Genomic DNA, 14,551 nt, shown 5'->3' on the forward strand with positions numbered 1-14,551 from the left:
TGTGTGCACAATTTTAAACTACTGTGATGGTGGGTGTGTGAGGGGGTGGGGATGGAATATCCATTTTTATTGCATCACCTGTCAGCGGCGTCCAATGGGCGTCGACTCCGAGGGGCATTAATTGATGAAGGTGTCTCCAGACTGGCGCACCTCCCCTCTCTGTCATTTTATTTGTGGCTCAACCAGCAGCCAGAATAGCAGCTGCATTTTAGCTCTTATTCTGTTTCTCTCTGACTCTCTCTCTCTTTCTCCCTCCCCTCCAACCTCACTATTCCCTCCCTCCCTCCCTCTCTCTCTCTTCTCACTATTTTATCCGTCTGGCTGAGGCAGTGGTGTACACCTACCCCTCGTCCTGCTGCCGACCAGAGGGGAGTGGAGCCGGCAGAGGCAGGTAGCAGCAGCCCCGGCTAGGTGGACGCATCCGTCGCATTCCTCCACCATGCCGGACCGGGGCAAGAGGCGACAAGTGGATGCTGTCAGATCATTCAAGCTATTAGCCACCGGCAGCTCAATTTAAGTCCGCATGTCAAAGTTTGCATGTTCATGACGCAGCAGCAGTGTGGATGGATTAAAGGTATGAGCAGGATGCCTTGAGCTCGCCACCCCATGCCATTTACTGGTAAATCCATAATATACTGAGAGTGACTACATGGATTAATACATCGGAGCGCAAACATAAAATATGGGAGACCTGGAGTGTGGCTTTGAAGAAATGCAAGGGGTGAGATTGGGATACCTGCTCATCAAAGGCAAGCAAATGTTTGCTTTGTCTCAGGTCTTCACCGACCTGCTGAAGAACATCCCCCGGACCACGGTGCACAAGCGCATGGACCACCTGAACGTGAAAAAGCACCACTGCGACCTGGAGGAGCTGCGGAAGCTTAAAGCAATAAACTCTATAGCTTTCCATGCCGCTAAATGCACCCTCATATCGCGGGAGGACGTGGAGGCTCTGTATTTCTCCTGCAAGACGGAGCGGGTGTTGAAGTCCAACAAAAGGAAAGCGAAAGCGGTGTGTTCCCCCGGGGATGAGGATGCGTCCCCGGGGCTCCTCCATGCGGACGCCGAACTGTGGAAGGAAAAAGTTTGGTTTAGTTTGCACGGTGTCCCGGAGACTCTCACACTTCACAACAAAACAGGCAGGAAGAGGGAGCTGACTCCTTGCCTTACCGACTCCAAACTACCTCAATTTTACCACAAAACCAACGGACGGGAGCACCGTTCGGTGACTAAGCCCAGTCACAAACACTTTAAAAACTATGAAACAGCTAAAATAGCAGGGAATCGTGTTACTTTGAGCCAAAGGCACTCGTTTTTCAGGAGCGCGGTGAGCCGGCAGCCGGTAGTGCTTCAGTCCGCCATAGCTGCTCAGTCCAGGCTCTCGCGCACAGCCGGCGACCTACTTCACAAAAGGAAGAGGAGGCGCGAGGGGGGAGGCGGCAGGGACAGCGCGAGGCACTCGTGGAGCAGGAGCAGATACGCGCACCACCACGTACCGCCAGTGCTGCTCGTACAACCCAAATCACCCGGCAGTCACGGGACTTCTTTTGGTGCTTTCCACCTCGGTCCGGATTTCTATCTTGACCCCAGACCTCACCATCATCATCACCACCAGCATCACCATCATCATCATCACCACCACCACGAGCCGAGCTTCCCGGAGAGTTACAGCAGCGACACCGAGTCCAGCACCTACTCTGACCGGGCGTACCCCGACTCGGACTTTGGGTCTGGCCTCTCCACCTCCAGCAACTCCGGGAGCTCCGAGGAGGAGGAAGAGGAGGGCGAGGACGAAGATGACACGCAGTCAGAGAGTTCAGAGGTCAGCTCAGACGAGGAGGAAAGCTCCTCTCAGTCCGACTCGAGCTCTGTTTCAAGCCGTGTTTCGGTCCAGAGCATCAGGTTCAGACGGGCCCGGGTTGGTTCTCTCGCCAAAACTCTCAACACTAGTAAAGCACCTTTGGTCCTGCAGCCCACGTTTCACTACAACAACCAGCATCAACGCGAGAAACCGCACAGGACACTGGGCCATGTTGCCGCTTTACAGCCAGGGGACAGACAGGAGAAACGTCAGAAATGTGAATTTATATGCAGTGAAACTAGAAAGGACTATGGACCCGTACAGCCACCAACATTTAACTCAACTGTCACGGGGGAGAGCTTTTTCACTGAGTCCAAAAGGGGGAAAGCGTTTGAGGCTGATCCAAACAGGGCTGGCCGTGTGGTCGAGCTGGCCCCTTATTCACCGGGACCCAACCGGAATAAGGCCTTTCACCCCTCACGCAGGACACCGGGCCATCCCACCAAGTGCCCCCCGGGACTGAGCGCACAGTGTGACCAGGACAAAGAAGCCAAGCTCCCCAAATGTACCGACAAAAGGGAGGCGAAAGCCAGCAGCCTAAAACCGCCCACTCCACTGAAAAAAATAAAGATCGAGCCAGAGGAGCTCTCTGTGACCGCGGCCCCCCACTCGGACAGCGGTAGGACAGCCAGGACGCCACCCTTCAACCTCCACAATGTGAAAGTTAAAGTGGAGGAAAGCTGTGATGAATATGAATACCAGAGCCAGGCCACTGTAGTCAAATGTAAAGAAGATAAGACAGAGAGCCGCAATGGCCAATATCCCATCAAACACGGGGATTTTTTCAACAGCGGGATTAAAGCCACAGAGAAGAGCCCTGATGTGCCCCCCAGGTCCCCGTGTGGTCCTCAGGAATACAGGAGCACCCAGGACAGCCCATGTATAGAGGAGTGGGAGCACAGGAACAAAACCTGCAGGGTTCCTGTGCTGGGGAGAAAAAAACCCCGAGTTTCCAGGACGCAAACAAAACAAAACGTGCCCAGGGTCAACAAGACTTCATCTTCTTCATCTTCTTCGTCTTCTTCTTCTTCTTCTTCTTCTTCTTCTTCTTCTTCTTCTTCTTCTTCTTCGTCTTCTTCTCGTCCCGCGGGCTGCGAGGAGGTATCCACGGTGGATTTACCGAGCAGACGCAAACGCAGCACCGTAGCAACGCCTGCAAAAATGCCTTTCAGCCTGATGGCAAATTTCCCATCCCCGCCGTCGCTGGTTGTTGGCAGCGACGGGGATTTGTGCCCTGCTTACTCCCTGAACTCGCTGAGGGGCCCCGGGCCTCCCCCTCCGTCCCACCCCGTGTGGAGGTGGCAGCCAGGCGGCCAGATTCTCCCTCCCCCACACGCTCAGAGAACTAGGAAATGCTGAGCTGTTTTTTAAGCAAAAAAAAAACAAAAGCCCCCAACGTGTCCATTTCCAACCTAATCGTAGTCTTAAAGCGAGCCGGCCAAATTGCTCGCAACTTTATCGGTGTTTATTGTTATTTTCTGTGAATGGGTTTACATTCCGCTTTGTTTTGAAGTTTGATCGAGGAAACCCCATAAGATCCCCCTTTTGTAGCCTCAGAAAACGCCCACAGAACTGTGAGACACCGCTCGTGGATTTATATGCTTAAAAACTTTGAAATAAGCTTTCAATCCTAAGCAATAGGCCTATGTAAGGTTCTCGTTATTGTGTTTACTTGACTTTTTCTGATTATTTTGTCTTCGCTTTTCTATGCTGACCTGTTGGGTTGTATGGTGCAGGGTTTCAGTGGGCTGTGCTTTGTCTGAAAGAGGAAGGGGGTGAAAAAAACTTACAGGATTCCTTGAGAAGAGCCTACTCTTAATCTAGCTGGGTTTGACTTGGTAAATAAAAGAAAATCAGGGTTTCCCATTCTGTGCCACCTGGTAGCCTATATTTTATATATCAAAGCTGTGTTTTCTTTCATTGCTGTAATGCTGACCAGTTTAGCCACAACGGCCCATGTGTCCAAGTGTTCAACTTTAGAAAATTATTTAAAAAAATGGTTTATTAATGTAGCCTATATATATATATATACATGCTCACAGTTAAGCCTTTATTAGAATTGACAGGAATTAATTCCTGGTGGTTGTGGGTTTTTTTTTTTTTTCCTAGAGTGCTTGTGTTACGGTTTTCAGTCTTGTTTTTATTTCTGCGGAGTATTTCCTGGTTTGCAAATGTGTGATTGTGCACAGACGCAGGCCCAGACACAACACAGGCCTTATGTACAGACAATCAAAAATAATAAGGCTCAGACCTTCATAGCATGTTAGGTCCCACGATAGACTCGAGTTATGTCCCTCCTGGTCCACTTGGCCACCGATTTCTCCTGCACACCATGTTTGTGCCAAGTGCAGTCTGTATTTGCATTTAGAGCACGAAAGTTTGAGTAGTAGTAGTAGTAAAAGACAGACATAATGACAATGTCCAAGATTGGCTATGGATATGAGGTTCAGGAGTCACAGTGGGGAAAACAGCACCAAAACAGCGTGGAACACCTAGCTACTCTGGCTACTCAGAAACAATGCGACAAAGCACAAGAGATAGGCTTAAATGCATTGCACTTTGATACTGTTGGGGGGTCTTGTTTCAGCTTTAGGGGTTTAGCCTGTGAAATTATGTCTGAGAGATGCTGATAGAAAAAAAAAGACATTTGGTTGTAGACACAAAGGCCAAACTGCATTCATTTGACTGCTATTTGAATATTTAGGACTCACCCATATGAGTTTATAACCATGCCATGATGGTCTTCTGATTTTCTGTAATTTAATAATACGCTAATTTCCGTGAAGGTACTGTTGTTCATTATCCTATTTTTAGTTGAAGTCATTTGTCTCGATCTGAGCTGGAAATAAACGCCAATTATTTCCTATTATTGGACAACCAAAATACAATAAATGTTTAAGATATTGCTTTCTTTATTTGTTAAGGAGCCTACATCACCATCCCATTATCTTTAATGTAGCCTTTGAATGTGGCCGCTCAGTGAATGTAGTATAATCCCAGACCTATTTCATTTAGGCCTACTCCCGAAATTCAGTAATATACTTCAGTGTACACACCTCTAAGCAAAAGTAAATCAACCTACATGTGGGTATTTTTAAGTAAATGCGTAGATGTTTTTAATGGCAGTGCAGGACGCGCTCTACTAATTGGCAGGGTTTTCTGTCTGCGACAAAGAGAGGCCCATCTTATAGCGAGCCAGATAACAACAAACCCAAAGCCCGTGAATGATGTCAGACCCTCACAAGCACAGTAAAGGGTGCATTCATTCAGAGGATTATAGAAACTATTTAATGGGTGATTGTAAAAAGAGAAAGAAATGTACAAAAAGTGAGTTTCACTCTGCCTAAACTAGTGTGGATACATATGGTAGATGTTTAAAGCACCACTCTACAGCCATGAAGCCCCAAGCTCACCGTGGGCCTTATTTCTGAGGCTGGAGCGACAATTCAAACTTGAACTCATATTCTCAGCCTGTAAACTGGCTATTTTTGCAGCCGTGACATAAGCTGGTATATGAGCAGACCAGCAGTAAAAACGGAGGGGGTTGCACAGGGTTGAGAGGGGGAGTTGCTGTGTTGCAAGAGCGAAGCTTTCAACCTTTAATCCGCATAGGCTGCACGGCACAGGAAGAAGAGGAATAGCTTGCGCCCAAAGCAGTGCGGGTTTGCCCCCCTGACGCACCAGCCTATTCTCACGCAGTACTCACAATGCACGGCTGAGGGACAGAGATGGTGGTAATGGCCTGTTGGGAGGGTCTTTCCACCGTTAAGACAAATAGCTCTCTGACAGTGACGCTATCAATGTAAACAATTGCATCGTGCAGCAGCTAGAGGCTGCGTGCACTCTCTCCCCCCTTCCTCCTCCTCTTCCCTTACTTCCCTGCCCTCCTCATTCACTTCTCTTTTTTTAATACAATACTTGAGGTCAGGTTTTTGACATGGAATTTGAAGTCACTGGTTGTTTTGTGAAACTGAATATTTATTTTTGTGATTTTTTTTTCTTTCTGGGGTTTCTTGTATATTGATCTTGTTGTTGTGGATATATATAGAACAACTGCACTCGAAATGGAAACTTGAACGTTGGATTTCTGAAGCACTTTCCCTTTCTTTTTCTTTTTTAATTATGAAGCATTCATTAAACGCGACTGAGTGTAATTATCAGACTCTTTCTCTTTGCTTTGAGTTGGACAATCATTTGTTGTTTTGGAGGGGGGTGGGGGGGGTTAACAGATTTAATGATGGAGGGATTGGCGTTAGGAGAAGGTTATGATAACAAAGAAGTAAAGTGAGTTTTAAACTTTTCAATGGGGTTTTCCCTTTTTCTTTTTTTAATCTTATATTTGGGGAACACAGCTGCTTTTCATCATGGATATATGTTGCACTACTTTACCATTAAATGTCCTCGACCTTTCAATTTACTCTGTAACACGAGTAATTTCATAAATGTTTAAAGGCGTTTAGGGAAATTAGACATATATGTCTTCAATTAAATTACAGATAGGGTTCTGTCCTGAGGCCAAAAGGTTTCAGATAAATAAGGGAATAAACCCCAAATAGATCTACACTAGTGCTGATCCACACTGTGGGCAGTTTAAACTAACAATAGAACTAATGATGACTGATGGTAAATACCCCTCAAACATGGCTGCATGCAGTATCTTCAGTTTGGTTGAACTCTTATAGCAGTGAGGGAATCCCTTCCCCGGTGTTTTTCAGGGGTGTGTGGCGGAAGAAGTGGTAGGCCTGAGGAGCCTGCAATAATTAAAAGAGGCAAACCGCAGACATTTACGCATGCAGCATTTCCAACCACTGCACGAGGTGGTGCAAGCCTACTCGCTTTAATACATGATGAAGCAGAGAGAAACCCCAAAAGGCTGGCCTGAACAAGACTTGCAGGGAAGCTGAACATGTGTGCAACTCCTAAAACAAACAATATTTAACTTGCATGCATTTGCAGGAAGCTTGTGCGCAGAGATGGCCAACGTGTCGAGTGAAACATCTTTATTCCCTTCGACAAATACTTATTTAAGTATTAGTCCAGCAGCAACTATATAGCGGGAATAGCCACATCTAGAGTAGGCTATAGGGATACCATAGTGGATAAAATACAATAAAATGAACTAATAATTCACAGCCATAGGGACCTGTATTGACGCACAGGAATACAGCTAAACTCGCCCAAAGGCTATTCACAATATTGTGTATGCGCAGGACCATGCAACTTTTCTAAGAAGCTTTTGCTCTTCGATCAATCTGAGCCCCGAGGTTGATCAGGGGAGCCGGGGCTGCTGCTGCTGGAGCCTGGAGGGGCCATACTGGGAGCAGAGACAAGCCATTCTACTGCTGGCGTTTCAGGGTTAAATTCCAGTGCGGATTGGGAACCAGTAGACTGTAACTTCTATAGAATACCAATAGAAATAATACGTGAAAAAGAACAAAACAAGCCGTAACACAATTTGGTTTTAATAAAAACAAAAGGTTTTCTAAATCTAACCTGAGCCCAGCTTATTGCACTCAAAATTATATTTGTGGCTGACTACATGTTTGGGAAAACGAAGTTATGGGTAATGCTGACAGACACATGCCGCGTTAAGGTCAGCAATTTGCATTGATCTCTGAGACACTTAAATACACGGAGACCGATAAAAGCTGTCAGGACGTTTGTATGTTTAATCTCTCAACTGTAAAGTATTTGCCTGTCACTCGCCCCTTCACACACAAAGTCACTCACAAGCTCATAATATTATGGTGTAAAATATTAATAAACAAAACAAGAGGAAAATTAGTCAAATGTGTGTGTGTGTGTGTGTGTGTGTGTGTGTGTGTGTGTGTGTGCGCGCGCGCTCGCGCACTAACAATTACGCGTAGCCTTTTTTCTTTCTCTGTTTGAATGAATTTTTGAGTCTCTTGAGCAAGAGAGCACGAAAACGGCTCTCTGCATAATAAAATAGCTTAGCACAAAATTAGCACTGAACCTCGCTGTGTAACGGTGAAACACACACTTTTTTATTTTTTGCCATGAAGCCTGTACGGGAAAGCTGCTGCTGCAGGACTGACCTGCTGTGGATGAAATACCATTTGCATTGTGAATATAAAATATTAACATAAGTCTGAAATAAACTCTCATATTTATCTAGAATTAAGGGAAGGTCAAGCTATTTAATTATAAAAAATGTAATACATTATTAAATTAATTCTGCACTTTTCCAAATTCCAAATGTTATTGCTGCAAGGACAGTGATTAGTAAGAGATACTTTTCAGTTCATACTGAAATAATGCTGGCATAGTGCGTCCCACAGAGTCTAAACACACAATGCAAACCCCACTTAACAGCGTCATCCACGAGATGATCACAGTATTTTGGTTTGGGCTCCTGGTAACACTCAGACACTGCATGTGCAACAAACCAATCGGCGTGCCTGCACGTATACACTCTGGACGTTTAGATGAGTGACATGCAACCTCTATCGGTTCAATAATTATGGCAGTCAGCCGACTGTGTGGTGCTAATAGAAGGGGGGGATGGATACATTTATTGTAATTAAGTGCATAATTCCAAAACAAAAGCTTACTCCTTTAATTAAGTGAAACACCACGCGGAGTTTAGGTGTGCGGCTGTCCCCATGTGAGTCAAACTAAATTGAGAGCAGAGCTTCTGTTTAAGGTGTAAAACAAACTTTCCCCATGAGAAGTCGGTATTATAAACGAATGGCTCCTCCATGCGCTGAACTGAGAGTGCTCCTCTGTGGCACCCATGTGCTTTTCCCTCTTTAACGTGAATTTGTAGGCTACAAACTATATGAGAAAGGGTGGATTAAAAGAACAAAACACATTTCTCTCCCCATCTTTTTCTTCCTGGTTTTAATGTTTTGACCTTTTTGAGGTTTGAGCTATATAAGCACTTTCATGCTTCAACAGTTGTGACTTTAGAGTTTGAGTTACATAAAGGGCCCTCGGAGTGAGGCTACAGAACTATCGAGAGCTTTATTGTATCCCAAGATTTCCATTTTTATTTACAACCTTAATTTCATACAAATTCTGTTAGAATCTTTTAGTAATTTACAGCCCCATTTACAGCCTATGGGCATGTTGCTATTACATTTTAAGTGTATGGTGACTGGCAATCAATCGATATACCTTAAAGACCTCCATGAATTAAAAATAAGTAGGTCAGGGGCTCATTACATTATTATATTAATATAATCATGCAGCCATAACGTAAGACCGGAGTGATACAAAAGCACAAATAAGAATTAAGGGATTTTTAATCGTCTTCAACAACCTTTCCCGAAGTTTAGGTCACTGCATGGTTCCTATAATACCTGACGTTCCCACATATTCATTAACATTTCCGCTGAAGTCATGTGTATGCATTTCATTGTAGCCTCCATCACCACAATCGTGGCTTAACATGAAGGAGGAAACAGCGGGAGAAACAGCGCTGCCTCTGCTGGGTTTTACCCGGCATCCCCCTGCACAGACCCGGGGTCAGAGGGAGGGATGGCGGCATGTGTAGAGAGGAGATGGGAACAACACTGCTGCTGTAACATTTCCTTAAAAAAAAACAAAAAAAACCCCACCAAAATATCAAATAGAGTATTACTGAATATTTAATTGGTTAGTTTGTCACTGCAATTTAAACAATTAAAAATGATTGTAGCCTACTTTAACTGTGCAGCCACACGCGTTTAAAAAAAATCTTTTGAAATGCTGCATATCATACCTCTATTTGTTTGGGCTCCTGGTAACACAACAACACATTATATTAACAAAAATGATGTATATGCTAAATGTCAAAGTGGGTTGTATTATTATTATTATTATTATTATTTAGAATAGTCAGCATTCTGACCAAAATGTATGATTCTCGATTTAGTGAGGATATCTCTGCTGAAGTGACTGCATTTCCCAGCCTCCATGTGCTAATTAAAATCAAATGCTCTCGAGTTAATAACTGACCCCAAAGCGCTGAAAACACGTTAAGAAAGGACACAGGGAGCCCACAGGGCCGATGTGTGGTGAGATTCCCTGGCCAGAGGGACTGCATGGGGGAGGAAGGGGAAAAGCAGCACCAGAGGGCTTCTGCTCGGTCATGGAGCTCAACTCCATTTGTAAAGGCTTTTCTGCGGGCAGGAGAGAGCCAGATGTAGCCTAATGTTGCATGGAGACTGGAGCAACTTTAAACATACAATTCAATCAGTTACCAACAAGCCCGCTTCTATGACGTGTGTTGGCCTCGAGTGCAGCTCTAAGGCCGGTGTTATGGCGATCAGTGTGAGCCCACTCAACACTGATCAGAATCACAGCAAGGCATTTCATAGTCTTCTCATTTAGGCTGTTGTGTTGCTATGTATCAACATATCATTAGTTAAACCTATGCCACCCGTCTCTTTTTTCTGTTGGCCTATATTGTGTTTAAATAGCCTCCCATCAGAGGTTTATTTATGAATTATTCATTAGTTTGAACTAGACCATTGTTATACCTATTTTATTAGACCATTTATAGACCGACACAAACCTGCTTTACACATTACCTATATGCAAAAGTGTTTAAGCTCCAACACTGGTGGGTTTGTGGAGCTGATTTTTATTAGAAATTAATATAACTTTGTTTTTATTATTACTGGTGAAAAATTGCACTTTAACTAAAAACTGTAGCCTAGCTTTCAAACCTTCCCAAAATTCATGAATTCATTCATAAATGTGACATAGAAAAATGTTGTCTTCAGTTGGAAATAGAAAAGATATGCAGCCAAGCTAAAACCGTGTTAGTTCCATGAACATAAAATAAGACAAAATCTAACCCCAAATGCATTGTTATAAAGTTATTTTTAAGTTCAAATTTGAAATTCCTGTTCCATTTTTTTTAATTGCCTAATCCTATTACATGAATGATTGAACATGTGCATATATGAGCATGTTTCAACTTCCATCCTTAACTTATAATTATTATTATTATTATCATCATCCTCATCAATCATTATTAGAATTAGGCCTAATGTAGGCTATATTATTAGTTTTTTTTAAATGAAAAAATATACATAAAAATCAAACTCCTTGGCAATGAAATAATATGAAATTGTGAGACTTTTTATAAATGCCCTTTTCGAAAGTTGTTGTGTTAAAACATTAAATGATTTGCCTTTAAACTGAACCCCTCTTACACACACACACACACACACACACACACACACACACACACACACACACACACTCACACACCCAGAACTCATAACTTTGTTGTAAGCTACTTTTTCTGACAAGGACACATTATTTGCATTTTAAAGTACATCTTCACATTCATTTACACCTTTATATTATTTATGCAAAAACTTATCAAGCTTTCACAATGTATTTGGTCTAATTTCACTGGTTTTCCATAGCGACATTCTTTAGAGGTTGACCTAAAACATGCTGGAGAACTGTCCTTCAAAAGGTATTTTGTGTTTTCACTAAAAAGAAGAAAAAAGTACTGTCCCATAAATGAACCTATTTACAATTATACAATTTAAATGCATATTTTTGCTGTCTATTTGGATACATTTGATATAAGCAGCCATACAATGTAGTCCTATAGGGCACGAGATTAGATGACAATTTAAAGCTCCTATGTGTTCATCCTTTATATCAGCTGATTGAAATGTTCCACAGCCTGAAAACTAATATCTGGACACTAGATCCCTTTATAAAACGACAGATCAGTTGAGAACATTACACACTAGAGGGGGATTTGAACACGGCCACAAGCAGCGGTGACCTTTGACCCCTCATACCAGGGAGTTAGGACAAGGAGCCCAGGCTGGATCGAGGATAAAAGCCATCAACACTCTCTCTCACACACACACATACACACACACACACACACACACACACACACACACACACACACACACACACACACACACACACACACACACACACAAACAGAGAACCTCCTGCACTGCTAATACAGAGACACATCAAAAATCTATATAAGTTGTATTATTACCATATAAAACAGAATAATCATTGGGATATGACCATAACACTGGCAGAAGACGAGTTACTGTAGAGTGTTGGTTCTGCATTGGCCTGCATGCATTCAGGCCACAGCTTGTTGATTATTGATCACTATGTCAGTGCCATTGCCCTTTGCCTAAGTCGACAGATATTTTCACCTCAGTTGGGGCTGTATGTCAAACGTCAGACCGATGAAAAACACAGCATATTGCCTTGCTGCAGGGCACGCAGGCAGGACACATGATGTGTCAAAACCAGATTTTAGCGAATGAGTGAAGTTTCTTAAATTGAGAGGGAAATACAATAGGACACTTTTTGGAAGGCTGTCTTTGCCTTTGCCAGATAAGGTTTCAGCCAACTTTTTTCACCCACTTCTTAATAGAGTATTCAGGATGTGGGACAAAGGGGAAAGCCAGACTTTTTGTAACTAACTCTTTATTTAGGCCTAATTTCACTAAGGAGTTAGGAGGTGTATTCAACTTCAGATGAAAAAGCAGAGGAACTTTCCTCTATTAATATACTAATATGCTTTATCAGTTTATCCTGTATGGTATTGTATGCTATGTAGATTTAAAATGTGGCTGGTATGTTTAACAGTAAGTTTACAATAAGCTTACCTTTATGGCTTCCTTCAGTTTGATTTGTATTAAGACTTACAAAGTGATTTAAGTTTACAGGTTGGCCTGTATTGTGTTTTTATCTCATTTTTATTGCTTAATTGTCAGTTCCTATAGTGACTTAATCGCACTTAAGACATTTTTTTTTTTTTTTTTATCTTGTGTAGCATCAACAGAATATTATTCTGATGTAAAATGTTGTTTCATTTAGATATTTTTATTTCCTGGTGTTTCCTGTGTTTGTGGTTGTCAAACACAGGAGATTGCTCCTGCTGACCCAGCTCAGATAAGATCTGCATGTTACAGTGAATCCTCGTTAATAATTTGGCCTGATTGAGGCTTGTTTGGAGAGTAATCTGAGCCTCTCCTCCCCCCGGGGGGAAACAGCCACAGAGCACCGTCAAATAGCTTTTAAATAAGGATGTTTCACTTAGGCTATGTGTTTAAGCATAGAGGGGACTCCAGTCAAGGCTAAAACGTTATTATAAGGGCGCGCAATGCTTTAATGAAGCTTTAGATCTAATAAATACATGATTACCTCGTGTGTTCTAATGGATCCATACACTGTTTTTCTGTGTGATTACCTAACCCGTTTTTTAGCCGAATTAACCATGAATGAACTTTAGGTCCCTGCTAAATCATGCAATATATCACCATGTTTTTTTTTTTTTTGTTTTTTTAAAACTTTTCTCCAGTCACATTCGCTCTGCGTTGCCCTCTCTCAGATATGATACTAGAACTGCGGCTTACTTCTGGTTTATCATGACCCTCCAAATTTCCCTTTTGCGTTTCCAGACCCCCATTGATGGATTCGTGTCTGAGCAGCGTGCAAATGAATTTGTAAATGCATTGAATAAGGACGGGATGCAGGGAGTTTCATGGCACGCAACAACTCAAGTAACCTATGCATTGCTGAAGTCCCTTTATTAACAAGCTCCGTGCAAAGAGAGTTGACTCGGGTAGTTTTGTGCTTGTTGAGGGGATCATCAGACAGACAGGTCCGAGGAGCTTTTGTTAATGCAGCTGATTGGATGACATTAATGTTTGACTTAACTGCGAGATAGGCCTCATTAATGAATAAAGGGACATGCGTTTGTATTAATATTGAGACACATGGCTTTAATATAGGCCAATCAATGTTTTATATAAGTCTTCCATTAGTTGCCCATCAAAAGTTTTGTGCTATTAATTGTTTTCCAGCTTAGAAAGATGAAATCTATCCTAGATTACACAAGATACCCCAACTAGCGTGCTGCAAAGCCACGATCAACAGCTGCTTGAAATACAAAGTGCTACTTAAAAACGATATATGTGGGAATAGAATAAAGTTAAAGAAGTTTTTAAAACATGATACAACAAAAATATCTTCTTTCTTCAAATAAAACCGATTTTATTTTTGCTGATTGAGGATTGAGCTGTCTCTCTTCTCCTGTGGAAACTGGCTGCCATGACTGCCCAATCTGCTTATCTTGTTTCATTTATGTTTTGCAACATGATGCAGCGGTTTGCCTCTCTGGGCTCCTACCAAATAGAAAATGTTCCACTGCATCTATTTCAAAATCACAAACTGATGAAGTGAGAGAGGGGGGGCTGCTTGTAATCACAGACCTACTCATATTTAGAAAGCTTTACTCAAAGCGCCATGAAGTTGATGAATAAGAAATCTCTGTGGGCACACCTGAACCTTTTTTCTTCTTTTTCTTTTTAAGTTATCTGACATTATCTACAAATTATTTATCTTTTGTAGATATTCAATTTGTAGATGTTACATTGATCCTTGCTTTAGGGTGAGTGTGGCTGTCAGAAGATTACATGTGTGCTGAATTTATTTTTGTCTCTGAGAAACTAAAAATATATTGGAACATGTTCACCAAACCACTGCCTGAACAAGACTCCTTTATAAAACAGTAATTGGTTAAAAAGAAAAGTATTCAAGTTGTATGGCTCATTTATTAATATTGTTGACAGAGAAGGGGTCTGGTGAGAACAGGCCTATGTATCTTCCAAATAAAGTACTAAAACATACTTTAATTTGTACAAAGACCTCTGACGAGTGAGCAAAAAGAAACGGGTG

At 42.5% G+C, this 14,551-nt stretch overlaps 1 protein-coding gene across 1 annotated transcript; it reads left to right on the forward strand.

Annotated features, from left to right (window-relative positions):
* Positions 1-682: 682 nt before the first annotated feature.
* On the forward strand, positions 683-6,016 carry skida1 (SKI/DACH domain containing 1). The gene has a single exon (XM_078281214.1). It carries the CDS (start codon positions 683-685, stop codon positions 3,218-3,220), a length of 2,538 nt encoding a protein of 845 aa, XP_078137340.1. The 3' UTR covers positions 3,221-6,016.
* The last annotated feature ends 8,535 nt before the right edge of the window (positions 6,017-14,551 follow it).

This window comes from Sander vitreus, chromosome 22 (genome assembly GCF_031162955.1).
Source record: "Sander vitreus isolate 19-12246 chromosome 22, sanVit1, whole genome shotgun sequence".
NCBI classification, from domain to species: domain Eukaryota; kingdom Metazoa; phylum Chordata; class Actinopteri; order Perciformes; family Percidae; genus Sander; species Sander vitreus.